Source organism: Eretmochelys imbricata, chromosome 2 (assembly GCF_965152235.1).
Source record: "Eretmochelys imbricata isolate rEreImb1 chromosome 2, rEreImb1.hap1, whole genome shotgun sequence".
NCBI classification, from domain to species: domain Eukaryota; kingdom Metazoa; phylum Chordata; order Testudines; family Cheloniidae; genus Eretmochelys; species Eretmochelys imbricata.
This window is the reverse complement of record NC_135573.1, coordinates 255284168-255302456: the sequence shown is the minus strand read 5'-3', so window position 1 is coordinate 255302456 and position 18289 is coordinate 255284168. Positions and strand designations below refer to the sequence as shown.

Sequence of the window (18289 nt, the reverse complement as noted above, 5' to 3'; positions counted from 1 at the left end):
AAAATGACCTGAGATCACTTTTCCAAGCTTGATTTTAAAGCCTATTCCCAGGGAAATAAGTGAATTTAGGGCCGCAGTGGGAAGCAGGCGGTCTCCTCTCCCCAGTGGTATATAGCTCCAATTTCTAACCCTGCAGGGCTTAGGTGCTACCATAGTACAAAGCAATAAAATAATAATAGCGATAAAGTGAAAACATTTCTGTCAGGCTGATTTTAAGAACTGGTGGCTGTTTGAAGCTTCTTGGGGTTTTGGAACATTAAACCAGGTATCAAGGAGCAAGCATTAGGAGCAGGCAACAGGTGAGGTAATCAAAGGTGCATGATAAGCACATTTCTTTCCATGGCTCTACAAGGTGTCCATATATGCAGCATGAGTGTTCTTGTATTTTAATGTTGTATAACTGCATCAAGTTAAGTAAAACAGACACCATGTGTAGGAAATTCCTACACTGTATTACACCACCATAGGAGAACATGCAATTTAATATCAAAATGAATAACCTTCAAGATACCTATTGTCTCCTCGCTCACTTTCCTGGTTGCACTGATTAAGTGCTACCAGTGCTTGCAAGGAATTCAAGTGTTTCCCTTGACCACAATGCATATTCTAAGCCAATTTTAGAGAGGAAGAAAAGCTAGCAAGCTATTATAGAAATGGTGTTTATTACCTCCGGCCCAAAATTGTTATTTAGTCTCAAATTGCTGATTATTGCCAAACAGATGTGTGAATGACCAAAAATGACTGGAAGACACATTTGGGAACATGTGCTGCATCAGGCATAAGACTACTGTGGCTTGAACAGAGCCTTTTCTATAAAAACTAGTTATTGACATACAGTATGCGCATGTGAGAGCAAGAGAGACCAAGTTCAAACTTCAGTGAAGCAAAGGACTACCCAATGACAGGCTTAGCTGCAACCTGATACTCCTACTATGAAAAGCCCAAGGACAACTGAATTTCTCAGACCCCGCATATAGGAGAATTAGCAATCTTAACCCCTTAACTACTCTGCATACTTTAAAAATAAGCTAAATTTGAGGGATTTAAAAGTCTGCTGTCTTTCAGTCAGTCATACCATTGGGGAGGAAAGAAAACAAAAAACTGACTTTAACAAAAAACACTTTACGTTTCATTTTAATCCTCCCCACAACTGAACTCAATGGGACAAACCCATCCCTGAAATTACACCAGGCATGCATTTGGCTGAGTAGCTTTGTTTCAAAGCAACTGTAACTTCATTCTTGTCCACAGTTTTAAAGCTTTGTATAAAAATGTCTAATATGAGGACAGTCACAAGCAAACAGTCACAGCAAACAGCTCACAACTGATTACGTAATACTGTAGTTGGCAGCCTCAACCCACACTACAGTCTCCTTACAACTTTAATAATGTAGTATTTAGCTTCCTTTCACAGATAAAGGCCTTGACATCATCTTTGCAATGCTTAAATGTCCTACTTTCAAAGAGGTATCTGTGGAGGCCAGGGCTACTGGGGAGAACCGTAGATGAGTAGACAACTCAAGTAAACAAAAGAACCTGCCATCAGTGCTCAGAAATGAGAAGGAGCTCACAGAAACAGCACTAAAACGCTTAGCAAATACCAAACCTGAAGTGCTCTCATTTTATAAAATAGTTTTATAATCCACAAAAAGGAGGGGGGAGGGGCTGAACGAACACATCTTTACTTCAGATTCACATTTACACTCTTTCCTCTCTAGGAATGCAAAGCTGTGTCTGCTATGTATTATATGATCCATGGTGTTTCTAAAAGTCAAATTAGAAAACATTTCTGACATCTGTATATAAAAATGGGCTTGTCAGAAAACAGGGTAACCTGTTTAACTTTACTGTTTGATAAACAAGACAAGCTCTTAATTAGGGTGGAGACCACCAAATTAGCAACACAGACATCAGAAGTGAAAGGTAAACTTTTACCAAAACTTACAAGACAGGTTACCTCAGATACAGTATTCCCTATGCTAAAATAGGAAATGTGAAAATAAACAGAGCATCTAAGGTACCGCTGTGCAAGAACTAGACTAATACTGACCTTTTATTTTAATGGCAGCTGTTGTAGTAGTCTAGGAGAAAGTACAGCCTAGTGGCTAGTACACAGCACCAGGAATCAGGAATTCTATAGATTGTTCAGATTTGTCATTGGCTTGCTAGTGGCATGAGAATAAATACATGAAAGACAGATGCCCAAATACTATGGTAATAGGGCCCACAAGTACAGACAGATAATCATTTCAACAGGGCTTGAATGACTGTAGTGACTCTAAATTTGTAACAGGGAGCACACTACGGTCTTATTTCAGTACCTTCATATTTCTATTTAATTTATTCTATGTATGTTCTCAAATTATGCTCGTCACCACAGTATCTCGAGTGCCTTCAATAAGCAATATGACTACACATCTGTCACGAGTTGTTTGTTCTCTCATCCTCTCCTCGGAGAGAGAAACACATGCAGTGGAGTGTCATATTTTGGTAGGTTTAGGGTTTTGTTTTTCAAATACACACACCTGTTGGTATGGGTTTATGTTAGCGAAGGCAGGTAAAAGAAGTGTGTCTTGTACTTGGGGAAGAAGGTCTTGAGGTCTGTGATAGTCCTTTGCAACTTGGACAGTTCATTCCACAATCTCTCTCTCGTACTGTCCCCAGAGAAATTTCTGTCTCCTTTCTTTATAATCCCACCTGCTGACTAAATTATAAACTCTTTGGTGCAGAGACTGTCTTTTACTCAGTATCTGCACAGGACCAGGCATGGATCTCCAGACAGTGAACTTAACGCAAAACACGCCCCCAACCTTGCATAGCAGTTTGCCACACCATCATTTGTTGGACTGGAACCTAAATAATACACAACAGCTGGAGGACCCCAAGTTAAAAACTACTGAAATACAGGTGAATGGAAAAGGGTAATTCACATCTTTTGTACGGATGAACACAGATACCCACTGATGACTGTTTTAAAACTTTACCAAGCTCTATTTACACATATAGAACTCTAATTGCAGTCAGCCTGGTCTAAAAAGATCAGATTTCCTATGAGAGCAACAATGCAATCTAGCTGTACACAGCAGTGTTATAAACGGAAAGCCTTATTCTGAGGCTGGAGCACATTAGTCTAATTTTCACTGCTAGGCTGACTTGTCATACAGCACCACTCCCTTCATTTGGTTTAGACTGTTCTCTCATGGTAACTAGAGGCAGTGAACAAAATATTTAGTCTGATCTTGGGCTAGTCCAGGAGTGGGCAATAATTTTCACAGGGGGGCCACTCCACGAATTTGGGTAAGTCGTCACGGGCTGCACATTTCTACTATATTCATAGAGGGGATGCGGGCTCTAGGAGGGAGTTTGGGTGCAGGAGGGAGCTCCGGGCTGGTGCAGAGTGCTGGGGTGCAGGAGAGGGTGAGGGGTGCAGGCTCTGGCCAGGAGGTGCTTATCACAGGCGGCTCCCAGCTGGCAGCACAGCAAGGCGCTCAGGGAGGCAACCTGCTTGCCATGGCCCCATGCCGCTCCCAGAAGCAACTGCGGCCAGCTGCTGCTGGCGTGTTTCTCTGTGCCCCTTGGGGGGAGCAGGTCTCCATGCGCTGCCCATGCCTGCAAGCACCACCCCCGCAGCTCCCATTGGCTGGTTTCCAGCCAATGGGACCTGTGAGGATGGTGCTAGGGGTGGGGGCAGCATGCGGAGCCACTCCCCCCCACCACCACCCCCTGCCAGGGTTGTGCAGAGACATGCCAGTAGCAGCCGGCCGCTTCCGGGAGCAGTGTGGGGCCATGGCAGGCAGGCAGCCTGACTGAGTGCCCCGCTCCACCACAGGATTTTTAGTGGCCTGGACTCTGAGATCGTGAGGACGCTGGACAGAAACGTTAGTCATGGTGGGATGGACAGAAGTGTTAGACGGGCCAGAATTGCCCCTGGGCTAGTCACTTAATTTCTCTGTGCCTCAGTTCCCCACCCTGCAAAATAAGGATGATAATAAAATAAAATACTTTTTTTCCCCCCCCTTTGTCTGTTTAGCCTGTGAGCTCTCTGGGGCAGGGATATTTTGCTACATCCATGGTACCTAGCAAAACAGGGCCCAGATCTTGACTAAGGCTCCTATGTAACACCGTAATACAAATAACAAATAAATGAGCACCAAAACCATGGTGGGCCCATGCCAAATGCTATAATGTAACCAGAAGTCCTATGGGAAAAAAAAATACATGAATTTTAAGAAGATCTAAATATTGGCCAAAGTTTTTTATTTTATTGCTACCCAACGTTTTTTAGTTTTGAACAGAAGTAGCACCGCTATAGCCAAGTAAAGACCAAACTGTGAGAAAATGACATGTCATTAGTGTATAACACGAAACATATTAAAATCTAAGCACAAAATTTGCTAGGTTTGTAGAATGCAAGGACACAGAATGTTTCATCTTTAATTTAGTTTCTGACCCTTTGACTTCAACAGCTCCAAGAAATCTTACAGAGAACGTTCAGGGAGAAAAGTGGTGTATATTATTTAATCTACCACAAAAGGTACAAATGGCTAAACTGCTACAAATTATTTCTAGCTGAAGTACTAATGAAGAGGGGATACAAGACATCAGCAAAGCCTTAATGTTTAAGTGGGGGGGGAGGGAGCTTGTAGTGGTGAATACCGTTCCACATCTCTCTCACTTAAAGACATCCAGTTTCACTGTTGTGAAAAAATCTCCTCAAGAAGGGACAGGCAGAAAGTCCCTAAGTGGGGACAGAGTAAAGAATGGCAGGTACAACATTACACAATTCAATTCCAGAGAATTCTATTGGCCAAGCAAGACCTCACACCCTCCTGCTAGTTCTAAAATCAAAGCCTGGGTGGGATGAAAGGGGAAGAGGACACCTCTTCAAAATAGAGATTACACTTTGGGGTTCCTCTTTCCCAGCTTCCTACAAGGTTTTGTTATAGAGTGCAACTGAGCTGGAAATAGAGTAGCAGCTCCAAGAAGTTACACCATGCTGCTTCCTGCAGTTAACCAAGAAACTAAAAACTTTTTTAAATCGTTCATTCCACTGAATGAGAAACAGAAATGCTGACTTTGAAGCAAATCCCAAACAAACTCCACTGCACTTGGGTTCTGTTTAACAACAGCCTCTTTGTCAATTTATAAATAGTTATACAATTCTTAGAACCCATCTGTAAGGATAAATAACACTCTAAAGAGCTGTTTAGTTTGAGTTTTGATTAATGTGAAGTCCAGCAAGGTGTCTTCTCTTTTCATCACTTTCTTTTTGTTTTAAGTACGAGATGTCAGAATTACAGGACTACATCTTCAGTGCTATTTATTCTGGGTCCCCAACTTGAGAAACTTTGAAGAGGGCTGATCTTCAAAAAGTGCTGACCACCCACCTTCTGAAAATGAGCCCACACCAAGGTTCTACAAGTTGGGCACCCAAAAATAAAGACATCCAAAATACTATTCATTTTTAAAACATTTAGATCAGGTTATTATGCTTAATATAAGACAGTTGCCAAGCTGCATTTGCCTGAAAGGTGCTGAGTTTTACATTTGCAAGATATTACTCTGATCATCAGAAGATGATGGGAAACGGTCAGTTAACCAAAGCAGCCGGGTGCCATTCCATGAATGGCCACCTTCTTACCACCACCACCTCAAGAACCAGAATTTAGTATGCATTTCTGAAGCTAGACTCTGAAACATTAAAGGCCCAGAATTACTGCCTTTAAAAAACTGCAGTGATTTTTATTTTAAATATGCACTGACTCTTAAGGGATCTTCATAATGGGTATTAAGCACCTGCACCATTTTTACTGGTGGCCCTGCCTAGAACAAAATTCATTCTGCATTAGGTAAATTTTGAAAATGCCTTGATTCTTTTAATAAAGTACTTATGTTCTGCAGAGGAACCTATCATAGAAAGAGGTGCCCCACAGATTAAAGAAGCCAGACATGTGGAGTGGGGCTAATGTTACCCCATTAACTCCTAAAAAATCCTGTTGGATTTGAGTTTTCAAAAGTAGTCGTCCTGCCTTACAAAACTAGAGACGCCCGTACACTTATCTGTGTTGGACAGTAGGGGAGGGGAGAAGTAGAGACGACAACAAAAATGAGGTGAAGAAACAGCTTGTTTCTTTCTTCTGTACCTTATATTTAGTAGCAGCAGGGGAGACCTAAGACGACTGCATTGCTTAAACTGCAAACAACCGGCAAGCATGTCTTTGCTGAGCCACACCAGAATGGAGACCAGAGTGGATAGGAGGGTGGTGACAGCTAGGCTGTTGGCAATGCAAGAGCTTTGCTTTAATTGGCTGTTTCTGCTCAGTTGATGAGACGGTAAGAAAAATGTTACTGCCTGGATAGGTTACTCAAAGACACAAATTGGCATAAATTTCAGCATATAAGGGCTTTTAGTTGGATGGCAGGGCTGGTGCAGACTGTCTCTCATTGTTCTAGTGAAGCGGATTTTTTCGTTAAAGTTTATTAGCAAACAAAAAACATACTCCAAAGTAACTGCATCCGATGAAGTGAGCTGTAGCTCACGAAAGCTTATGCTCAAATAAATTGGTTAGTCTCTAAGGTGCCACAAGTCCTCCTTTTCTTTTTGCATTAACAGAGATGCTCTAAAATTTTCATTGTTAAAACAATACAAACTGCATAGGGCACTGAGAGTCAATGTTATAATGTCACTAATCTAATATATATTACACACAAACACACCTTTAACATAAGCATTGTCACAGTTCTGTAGAGAAGAAAACTTGATCTTGGGGGTATAATTAACTAGATTTGATTTTTTTAAAAAAATACCCTAGCCACCCGATTCAAAAAGTTTTGTGTTTTTAATGGCAATCGCCATTAACCTTGGACCAGAAGCTTCACTGTGTTTAATTAGTAAGGTAATGAAGCCAATCTTATTTTCTTTTTCAAGCACAAGAAGACAAATACAAGACACTGAAACAGCAGACTAGATTTTGCTACATGGTGATTATTATTTTGGAATGAGTTTAAATCCTGCAATGTCTCAGAGAAATGTGTATGTAATATGTTTTGCAAAATAAGCCATTTTCCATCTTCTATATTATCTCAATTTCATAGATTAGAACACTATTTCTGAATATTTGGACTGTAGAAAATTTGTAAACAAAAGGCTAAAAATGAACATAATGTTTTCATCAACAAATCTTCAACACTCAAAAATTAAGCACACAACAGATACTTTTAGAAAGAATAGCAGTCTGTGCTTGTTTTGTTAGCCAGCCAAGGTAGCTCAGAAAATCCATCAACAATGGAGGTTGAGCTATTTTTAAAAAGCCCACCACTTTTCCACAGTCCTAAAATACACACACACACAGGATACCTCAAGCAACACACATGCTGTGAATTCCCACCAAAAAGCTGCAACTTTGTTCTCTTTTCCCACACAGCTGCCTTAGGAAAAGCTGGCAGACAAGGAGGGTCATAACTGCTCAACACACACAAATACTAGATGAAATGTGGAAAAGCCAATACATAAACACAGATTTACAATATTGCTGGTGCTCTAATTTGATGATCACAGACCTTTCAAAATAAATATGATTATATATATTTTCTTTTTTTCTTTTCATTAAATTTTAAGAAAAAGTCTGTCCTAGGGAGTTGTACCTTTTTATAACATGATACACACAGGAACCTTACAGGGTCAAAATTTTTAGGCAACTTTGTTTTTCTCCAGTTGATGTTTTCGCCATTGTATGAAATTACAGAAGCAGATTTTAACAACAAAAAGGGGCCATCTCACTTTAGAGCCACATGAGCTAAAAAGACCCAAGAAGCACATAAAAAAAGACCCAAGAAAGAAAATAAACTGGCTAAAAAAATCCCTTTTATGCACATAATATAATTTTCCAGCCAACACTGCAGTTGCGATTACAATAAACTGAATACCACTGTCCCAGCTATCCTGCTCCTTACAAAATACCTGATCTTGCTCGGCACAGCTATGTAAATACAAGGAAACAAAGCTGTATACAAGTGCTCTATCAATGAGCTACATGTCCTAGCTGGCTTGATTTCCACCACAAATTATTTTTTCTCTGCCCCTTCTCCCCCACACCATCACCTTCAGTATGACTTTACAATAATTACGAGATGGCATTGTTTAAAATACAAAACGCAGGCAGCGGCACTGCATATTTAATGGACACTCGGAACAAAGAACCACCACCAGCAGCAAGAACCTTGCGCCTGGTAGATTTCAGCTCGCGCGGTTCCCGGGAGCACATTCCAAAACAAACCCACCCCGACCTCATCCCTTCGAAGAACCGGGCAGGATCGCCTCCCGGTTTCCAATGGGAAACCATTTAACCAACGCATGGGGAAATCTCTTCCTCTTCCCAGTCTCTCCAGATTTAAAATAAAAATATCAGAAGGAAGAGGAAACTGCATTCCCACCAAACGCACGCAGCAAGCAAAAGGCACAACTGCAGCACCATCCCCCCACTTTAAAACCAGCAGCCTCTCTTGTGATCCTTTATCCACACTCCCCCCGCCGCCGCCACACACACACACACAAATACCCACCACACCACCAACCACCCTTTCCCTGCTCAGTAATGGATACAACGTAACAAGTTACTACACACAGCCTTCCCCTATCAGACCACCAGATGTGACTAAATAAAGATCAGCTTAGGATCCATTATGTTTGGGGGATATTTGTGGAAGAAGATAAAAAACAAAAAGAAATTTGCTGTGTGCTAGGGGGAAATCACCCCTTTCCCTTACAAAATGAGCCTCCTTAGAAACGGAGGGAAATGCACCCATGGGGGGTGGGGGTCAAGTAACTTTAAGTCTTTGTATTTTGTAACAATCCAATGCTATAGTAGCAACGTCAATGTATGTATCTATACACAAGATTGTGTTGCTGTATACGATCTGTAACCAAGATCATTGTTTTACCAATCTCCCAAAGGGTGAGCTCTCTTCCTCTCTCCACCCCTCATCAAAACAAGGAGGGAACCACACAACAAAGCAGCCCTGCAAAGCTGCGGCTCGCCTCCCAGAAATGGCTCTAGCTAAAAAGCCGCCCCTTTCCCCCTTGACAAAGGGAACACCCCGGTTTTACAATAGCCCAATACATCTAGCAGAACGAGAAAAATTCCAAAACAAGGAGCACACACCCCTGAAACGTTTAACTACCCCCCAAAAAACCCACCGTTACAATCACATGCGCTCCCCACCACGCCCCTTTCACCCCAAAAATCCAGCTCTTCAGGCTGAAACAAATGAAATGCATGCCAACGCTTTGGGAGATTCATTTAGTAGTATGGCCTTTTGGTTTTGCCCCTAAGCACGTCCAATGTTTACATTAAGTTCCATCATGGCACACAATGTCCCTATAAAAATGCAAACCCTGCAGATTTGTGGTGAAGTTTTTTAAGGATCAGGAAGGAAGATTTAAAAACAAAACACAAACACTCTCAAAGGTGGGTCCTTTCGCTTCTCTCTTACAACTTTCTATTATGTCACCATGTCACAAATCAGCCCAAATGAATCATCTCATAAAAATAGCAAAAGCCTATGGGATCATAACATTTCATTAAGGGGGGGTGGGGAGGAGGAGAGACACGCTTCAACCTACTTTCAGCACCGTTTAACTCTGGCAAGCTAGTTAAAAACAGTCCCTTTCAAAGAACTAAAAGACACAAATCAAGAAGAATCTGTTATGAAAAGGCGAAGAGCGTTTCCCAGGGACTAGTAAAATTACCCGAAATTAACACATTAATGGAGAAGAGAAGGGGGGAAGGAAATCAAGCCAGTTACACAACGCAGCCTTGCAAAGCCCCGAGTAAAAAACACATGGCTCTCTACCTGAAAGACAAAACAGTTACTAACAACCACAAGGTTTTGTTTTGTTTTTTTTTTTTACACTCAACTTGATTCCACACACAGACACACCGCTAACATGCCATTTTGACGAAGTTTCTTCGGAATCTGAGGCCGGAAACATTGTAATTCATTCACACACTCTTTAATTAAAGGGAACACAGAGCAGAAATATAATCCATTTGTATCATAACCAACAACGAAAACGGGAAGGTTTCTTAAAAAAAAAAATCTTAGCAACAATCTTATTTTTTCCATTCGTTACCGTTTAGGGATGTTTTAAGGGGAGGGGCAGGTGGTTTCGAATAATTGCATAATTTAATCCTTTTTCAAACGTGAATATAAAACTGTTCAATGAATATAGACATGAAATTTACTTACCTGCACAGAAAGTTCCACAAAGAAAGGCGAAAGTCAACCACGAAGCAATCATATTCCTTTACTTTTTTTTTCCCCTTGTGTATCCCCCTCTACCCCCAAGGGGGAAAAAATGATCGGGAAAGTGAAGGGGGGTTGGAGGAAAACGAGAATCTCTACCAAAAAGCAACCAAAAAAAAAATAATAATAAGGCTCCTACAAAATCGAATTTAGTTCCTTCACAGTTGCAACAACGTATCCAGTTCGAGGGGGGGGGCACACAATTGCAGCGCCAGGACAGCGAGATCGGTGGCCGTCCGGCTCCCGGCTCCTCCTGCTCCGAGCTTTCCAAGAGTTTTCTCTGCCGGGGCTTTTGTGCAAGGAGAAAAGCGTGCACCACACCAACAACTCTCTCTCTCTCCCACCCCCCACCCCACCCCAACCCAACCCAGCCCCTTCTGCCTGCCCAGCAGCAGCAGGGACTAGGGACACACACACACACGCAAGCACTAACCACAGCCGACAAACAAACCCCACACACACGCGCGATCCCACAGCCGGGCGGCCACCACCAAATGCAAAGCGGGCGGCGGCGGCAAAACTTTGCAGCAGTGTTACCAACCCAGCATCCAGGGGAGCCGCTGAGCAGCTGGAGGCACCAGCCCAGCGGCTGCCGAGGAGGAGGAGGAGGCGGCGGCGGCGGCTGCTGCCGCCCGGGCGGCGGAGACGAGGCTGGGAGAGGAGGAGACGAGGGAGCGGGCGCCGAGGCGGGCAGTGGCGCGCGGGGCGGGCTGCGGCTGAGGCGAGGGTCCGGCGCGAGGCATCGCTCGCGCGGGGAGCGGGCGGCGGCGGCCGACGCGAGGCAGAGCAGCGGCAGCGGCTGGCTCTGGAGGGGCCATGTACCCAAAAAAAAAAAAAAAAAAAAAAAAAAAACCACCCTGAACCGAGTCCAAAATGGCTTCTGGGGAAGGGGGGGGGGGAGGGAGAAGCCGAGCTGGAGCCGGCGGCAGGACCCGGATGTTGGATACAAGGGCGGGGGGAGAGAGGCTGAGGGGAAGCCCAGCAGCTGACTGAGGGGAGGCGCTGCCCGCCTAGGCACGAGGCGGGGCGGGGCAGCCTGCCCCGACTTGGTCCCCTCCCCCCCTTCTGGCTCCTTCAGCCCATGACAGGCCAGGACTTGCCAGCCCAGTGGCCCTTTGCATCGCCTCACCTGTGGCTCAGGGCCAGGACCAGATGTTTCAGAGGATGGTGCGGGGGTGCTGAAGTGGGCATTTAGGGGCTAAGCTGCCCTTAAGGGAAATTCCTTCCTCCCCCTGTCACCCAGTGGAGGTTGGTTTCAGCCCTGAAGCTTTTAGATCTCTTCCAAACTTTGGCTGTTGTTGGTAAATCCCTTCTAATATTCCTGTGCACCCTGTGACTGTCCTAGCCTCTCTCTGAATCCAGCTAAGCTCTTCCTCTCATTGTCTTGTGGCAATGAGTTCCAAAGGCCATTTGTGCCTTTGCTAAAAAACAAAAACCTTTCTGTACAGCACTGTCACCTTCGTGGACTCTGTCACTCTGGTGGTGTGCAGAAGCAAACCAGATAATACAGAAACAGTGCTAATAAGCTATAGATGGAAATTGGGAGCCACAAGAGTCAAAACTGGAGAGGTGCAGCTGATGTGATAGAGGAGGGAGTGAAGTGGACAGTCCCCTTCTACTCCAACATCTGAAAGCGAGAGAATGCAAGAAAGCTGTTTTCTTTGTCAGAAATCATAGAAGATGTTATCAGAAAACGATGAAGAAAGAGCGTCTGTCCCTGGAAAAATGACAAGAGATGGCAAACATGCCCTCATTCTATAAAGCAACTGCCACTGAATCAGAATGGACAGTAATGACAAATGGGACACAGCAGATCAAACACAGAGGAAAGCCTTCCTCTGAGAGATATTTAGGGGGGTTCGCAAAAAGAAAAGGAGTCCTTGTGGCACCTTAGAGACTAACCAATTTATTTGAGCATGAGCTTTCGTGAGCTACAGCTCACTTCATCAGATGTAGGGGGGTTGTTTCCGTTGCACTTTGGCAAGACTTAAATAGCTTGTTATGGTAATAAAGTCTTAGGGTGGGAGTTTCAAAAGGTCTCAGCATTGGCCTAACTCTGCTTCTATTGAAGTCAATTGTAAAACACCTATAGACTTCAACAGGAGATAGGCTAATGCTCTGAGCCATTCTAAATCTCATTCTTACTGATTTGGGAAGATGTGCATATTTCAGTTATGTGTATTGCCTAAGAGCCCCAGTTACAGACCACAGACCCCTTACACTAGGTGCTGTACAAACAGAAAACAAGACATCCCCTGCTCCAAAGAGCTTACAATCTAAATAGTGTAGTGTAATAATACTGTTTAAATGTGTAGCAGGAAGTTTGAGGTTGGAGGAGTTGGGGAGGATTTTAGACAGAATCTCTACAGAGAATTGAGAAACAGTATTTTTACCTTTTTCTAATCAGAGTCATTGCTCACTGTTAGAAGAAAGCAACTCTCTGTGATGCTTTAACATTGTCATAGGACATCAGAAGTTGATTAGTTTTAAGCAAGTGTAAATCAGAGAAAAAGAAGATACTGAAGCTCAGTCCTCCCCAAGACTCTCAATGTGATAAACTGAGAGCATGCTCAGAGTGGAAGGAGCATTTCACCAGACTCTGAACAGCAACAAAGCTTAACACAGAGAGCAGTGAAGTGCAGGTCAGCTCATTAATTTATCCAGTGGAGAGTGAAGCTGAATATATTTATAAATCATTTGCCTTTGCTGTAGAAGGAGATAAAAGTAAATATGAATCATTCCTTAAAAAGTTTGAGCATTTTGTTTTTAAAAGAAATGTAATACATTAATCTTTTAACAAAGTGTGGAGGTGCCCTGGGAATGCTTTTATAAGAGCTTTGGGACAGGGACAATCTTTTTGTTCTTTGTTTGTACAATGCTAGCACAATGGGGTCCTGGTTCATGATTGGCACTCCTAACAACAACTAATAAAGAACTTCCTAAGAATAAGTAAATGATTGTGACTTTGGTACCAGTAAATAAAAATGCATATGAGATTATACAGTAGTTGTGATTTTACATAAGGCACTTTCAGAAAAGTTACAGTGGATGTTTGCGCTAACAGGCAATGCACCTGGAACGGCTAGTGAAAATGCAAGTCAGCTACCAAGAAAGTAATGGGAGCAGCAGTCCAAGTAGCAAAGAAAAATTCCCACAGAGCAAAGAGAAGCCCATAAAAATGTCTTAAGGGGTCAGATATCACTGGTCAGATGTGTGGCAAGGGAGACAGGCCAGATGAGGGAGCATGTCTGCACTACAGATACTGTACTCTATGTCAGCTTAACCCCATAGTGTAGATGAAACCTAAACCAACAGAAGGGGGTTTTCTGCCACTGTAAGACACTACCTCCCTGAGCAATGTTGGCTACAGCAACAGAAGCATTCTACTTTAACCTGTCCATTCTATATAGAACACAATCGCACAGCAGCTGGTTTAACACCTTTGCTCTTTTCATTCAAAAAATCTCAAAGCACATGCACAGACATTCCTTAATTAAACTGCATGACCCGCCTGGAAGCAAACAGAGGACCAGAGTGGATGCTTGATTTGCCCAAAGCCACAAGTGAAGTAGATTTAGAACCCAGAGATCCTGACTCTTAATCCAGTCCTCTAAACATTTAAACTCTTGTCTCCATTATTAAACCACAACGGTTCCATTTTCCTTTGGCCAGAAATAGGTGATTCCCAGCAGACCCAATTCTTCACTGTCCTGCACTTTCATTCACACTTATGTAAAGTGGGTGTAAAACACAAGCAATAGCATATCACACACACCGAGTTTGCACAGGTGCAAGTGACTACCCAAAGCACAACACAATGGTGAATAAGGCCCCCTGGCTTATCTGTTTGGGGAAAAATATTTGTCACACAAACACCACCATGCTGCTTCTTCCTATTACATTGTTTCATATTTGGATATTTTTCATCATACAAAGTTAAAATGTTTTCTGTACTTGCAACAAATTTTTAAAAATAACATCACATCTCCCAGGAAGGCAGTACTGTCACTGATTACATTTTGATACTGAAATGGTGATAGTGTCACAGCCTTTGCAGCATGACTTTTTTAAACTTTCTGCCATTCACTGGGAATTTTCAAAATATTGGTAAAGAAGGAGAGGATTTAGGCATATCCAGCTAGATGGTTCAATGGTGTGCTTTAATCAAGACTTTGTAGCAACAGCATAAACTACAAACTCATTTTAAGCTGTTTTTCCTCATCTAAAGCCAGTGATCTAAAAAACACTTACAAAATAAGGCTCCAGTTGTGCAACTGGATCCACTTAATTAGATCCTTGTGCCTATGCAGAACCCCATAGGCACCAATGTGATCTCATGCCGGCATATGGCTCCACTAGTGCAGTAACAGTTGTCAGATGGGGAATGCAGTTTGGGTTATTTTTAAATAATTCTTTATACCAGAAACAAAACAAAACCAAACCACCAGAACTAAAATAAACTTTTTAGTGGATAAAACAGTTTGACAGCGTGTGACATGTTCTGTACTAACATATTCTATCTTTATAGTATGCTGTAACAGTCCTCACTTGGGGATTGGTTGGTCAGGAAGTGTTGCATAGTGGTCAGGGCTAAGGCCTGTGACCTACAGTGGGGATGTTGGTAGGAGAGCCTGGGCCCTCCAACCCAGGCCCCTTTGAGGGCTATCAGTGTTCCAATATGACAGGTTTCAGAGTAACAGCCGTGTTAGTCTGTATTCGCAAAAAGAAAAGGAGTACTTGTGGCACCTTAGAGACTAACCAATTTATTTGAGCATGAGCTCATGCTCAAATAAATTGGTTAGTCTCTAAGGTGCCACAAGTACTCCTTTTCTTTTAGTGTTCCAATAGCTGAGGCTGCTTAAGGCTGCCCTCCCTGGGCTACTTCCTATATGCCTCCTTCCCCCGCCCCTACCTCCCCTCCCCCGCCCTGCAATTGTCCCAAAGTCACTGTCTGGGTTAAGGTGGGGTGAAGGGTGCCCACCCACAACAAGGCACCCTCTGGTGGTGGCGTGTAGTATGGCAGCTCTCTTCCTCTCTTGGGTGGCAACTGTCTCCTCCCTGGATATGGCTCACCCTCCTGCAACAGCTCAGGCCTAGGGCTTTCCCCTGCTGGGGTAGTCCAAACAAAAATAAAGGGGATTACCAAAGTCCAGAATTCATATGAGGGAGAGAGGGAAATGCTTCCCTCTCCAGCTGTCTCTGTGGCATGTCCTCTCTTCCATCAGGGAGGGACTTTTGGGCAGTTGTTTTAGGGAGAGAATCTGCTCTCCTCTGCTGGTTGTAGGTCTGCTCTCTTCTCAAGGCTGCCACCAAATTAGCTGTTCCCCTGCATTTGATCTCCTCTTCCCCTTGGAGAATTTGGATGGGGCAAGGTGGGACTGGCTAGGACCAGAGTAGTTCCTTAACCCCTTGTTGCCCAGTGTGGAGTTTGGACACCCATCACCCACCCTCTCCCTCAAAATGGAGCCAGAGGATTGCCCTCCCCCTTCCCTGTCTAATCCCATAATTAACCATCTTGACTTGCTGCACAACTTTGTAGGGTCCTTGCCACTTGGCCAGTAGCTTGGACTCCATACTCAGGAGTAGAAAGCATATCTGATCACCTTGTTTAAATGTGTGTACCCATGCTCCTTTGTTATAGGAGTGCTCCTGGGTCTGTTGAGCGGTGAGGAGGTTTTCTTTAGCCAAGGTTCCCTCGCTCTCAAGTCTCTCCTGGAGCTTCAACATATACCATAGGACAGTCTCAATTTTATGTCCTTCTCACATCTCCTGGACCAGGTTGAGGAGTCCCTGGGATCAGCTCCCACATAAGAGGTCAAATGGGGAAAATCCAGTAGATAATTGTCGGACTTCCCAAATGGCAAATAAGAGGCGGGGGGAGAGAGGGGAGGAAGGGTGAAAAAAAATCAGCTAATCCCAATGGCACAGGTCCTCTGGCATAAACTTCAACATCTTCTTCAGGGTCTGGCTGAAGTGTTCAACCAGGCCATCCATCTGTGGATGATAGACTGAGGTGCATAAAGTCTTTATTTTAAAAAGACCACAGACATGTTTCAGCAAGCGAGTCATGAATTTCATGCTTTGGTCTGTGAGGGTCTTCTTAGGAATCCCCACTAGAGCCAAGACAATGACCAGGAGAAGGACCAGAGGGATGCACCACCGACTTTGGACCTACTAGTTGGCATTCAGGGCCCGAGTTGCAGAAGTTTTTAGCTTCTTAATGTACTCCAGGCCAAAAGAAGCAATCCAAGATCTGGGCCAGAGTTTTCTCCAATCTCAGGTGACCCGCTGAGGGGATGGCATGAGCCAGTCGCATGGCTTCCTGCCAGTGGGGCCAAGGGAGGAGGAGTTGTGACCGAATCTCCTGTCAGTTGGTCTTTTTCCAGCCCATATAGTCGCTCCCCTTGGAGCTCAAAGTGGGGATACTGCACTTCCTGTTGGGGATCTACTACTTCCCTGTTAACTACTCAGAGTTGGTCATATGCCTGACTCAAAGTCTCATCCTCCCTCTGGTCCTTCACAAAATCCATCTCCTGGGTCAGTAAGTCCCCCTCCTGGAGTGAGGTCTGTATTGCCTCGTCGTTAGGAGGTCCTTCCAGTGGCACTTCTTCTTGGCTAGAACCCTCCTCCCTGGGGTCCAGCTCTAAGCCTACTCCAGCCATTGTTGCATGTCCTCGCCTTCCCTGGTCACCTCAGGTCCTTCCTCAGTTCTCAGGAGCTGGTTTACATCCCCTCAATATATCGGAGAAATGCTTCCAGTCCCAACCCAAGATAACTGGGTAGGCTAGGGTGGGGGCTAGCCCCACTACAAGGGGATTTGTGTCACTAACCATTGCTGCTGTTCCTGTTGTTGGGTCCCTAAATCCCAAATCCCATCTGCTTTATGGCTACCTGTACCTGGCACTAGGATAGGGTTTAACGTTCCCATGAATGCTCTGCAGGAAGATGCTCTCCCTGGGGGCTTCAGAACTGGGGACCAAGTTGTCCTGGGTTAGGGTCTTCCCCAACCCAGAGTCTACTAGACCTGTTACCTTGATCCCATTTATTTGCCTTTGCTGGAGTGCGTTTCTGGGCCCTCTGCTGTCCACACTTGCCCATAGCTGCTCTCCATATGGGGGCCATTCTTGATAATGGTGACCCTGATGCTCACATGAAGAACATGCGCCCATGATTAGCTAAGGGTCTGATGGCTGGGAGCTGGACATTTGGGGGTGTCCCATCTTAGGTGCTTGGCCCACTCCCCCCTCCAGGCCTTAGGGCAGGGAAGTCCCTTGGGGTGCCCAAGCTTTTTGTTCAGGCCGAGGTTGGAGGGACTGGGGTTGGAGGGATCCAGGGTCACAGTCCTGGGCTCAAGGGCCAGCTGGACCCCTGACAAGCTGGGACCTTAAGGATCACCCTATTTTCTGGTTCCCATAGCTGTGTTCTCCCTCCCTTCTGTCAAGGGGTGCCCTTGGCATCAGGCCATGGCTCTGGTGTGATAGTTAGAGCTGTCTCAGCAGCCAGATAGTTCTTCATCAATCGCACAGTGCCAGTTAGGGACTCAGATCAATGTGTAAGCACACAGTCCCTACCCCTGGTTGGGAGGATTTGGGCAAACTGCTCCACCAGAATGAGCTTGGCCACCTTGACTCCTGTCTGGATCTCTGGCTTTAGCCAGCTACAACATAGGTCCTTTAGTTTCTGGGTGACAGCACAGGGTCGGATCCTGGAAGGTACCACTCCCTCCAAAACCTCTGGCGGAAGGTCTCCTCCTTGATGTTGAGAAAGTCCAAGATGGTCTTTCTCACCTGGGTGTAGTCTTGGGCAAACTCAGCATCCAGTCCTGGATGTATAGCCTGTGCCAACCCCATCATGTATGGTGCCAACAGGGGGCCATTGAGAGGCCATCGCCACCCACTCAAACGTTGTCAAGGTGGTCTTGGGTGGTCCTCAGGGCCCATCTTCGTGAGCGTCACTGGTATGGGCAGTGGTGGGCTTGGGCTGG

The 18289-nt window shown here is 44.6% G+C and overlaps 1 protein-coding gene across 1 annotated transcript in view; it reads right to left on the bottom strand.

Moving 5' to 3' along the window:
* Window positions 1–10624, bottom strand: part of ACVR2B (activin A receptor type 2B) — a 161093-nt gene extending 150469 nt beyond the window's left edge. Inside the window, exon 1 of the mRNA XM_077808408.1 lies at window positions 10249–10624. Within this exon, the coding sequence (XP_077664534.1) occupies window positions 10249–10300 (52 nt within the window). The 5' untranslated portion in view covers window positions 10301–10624. The remainder of the gene's footprint in view (window positions 1–10248) is intronic.
* Between the last annotated feature and the right edge of the window lie 7665 nt (window positions 10625–18289).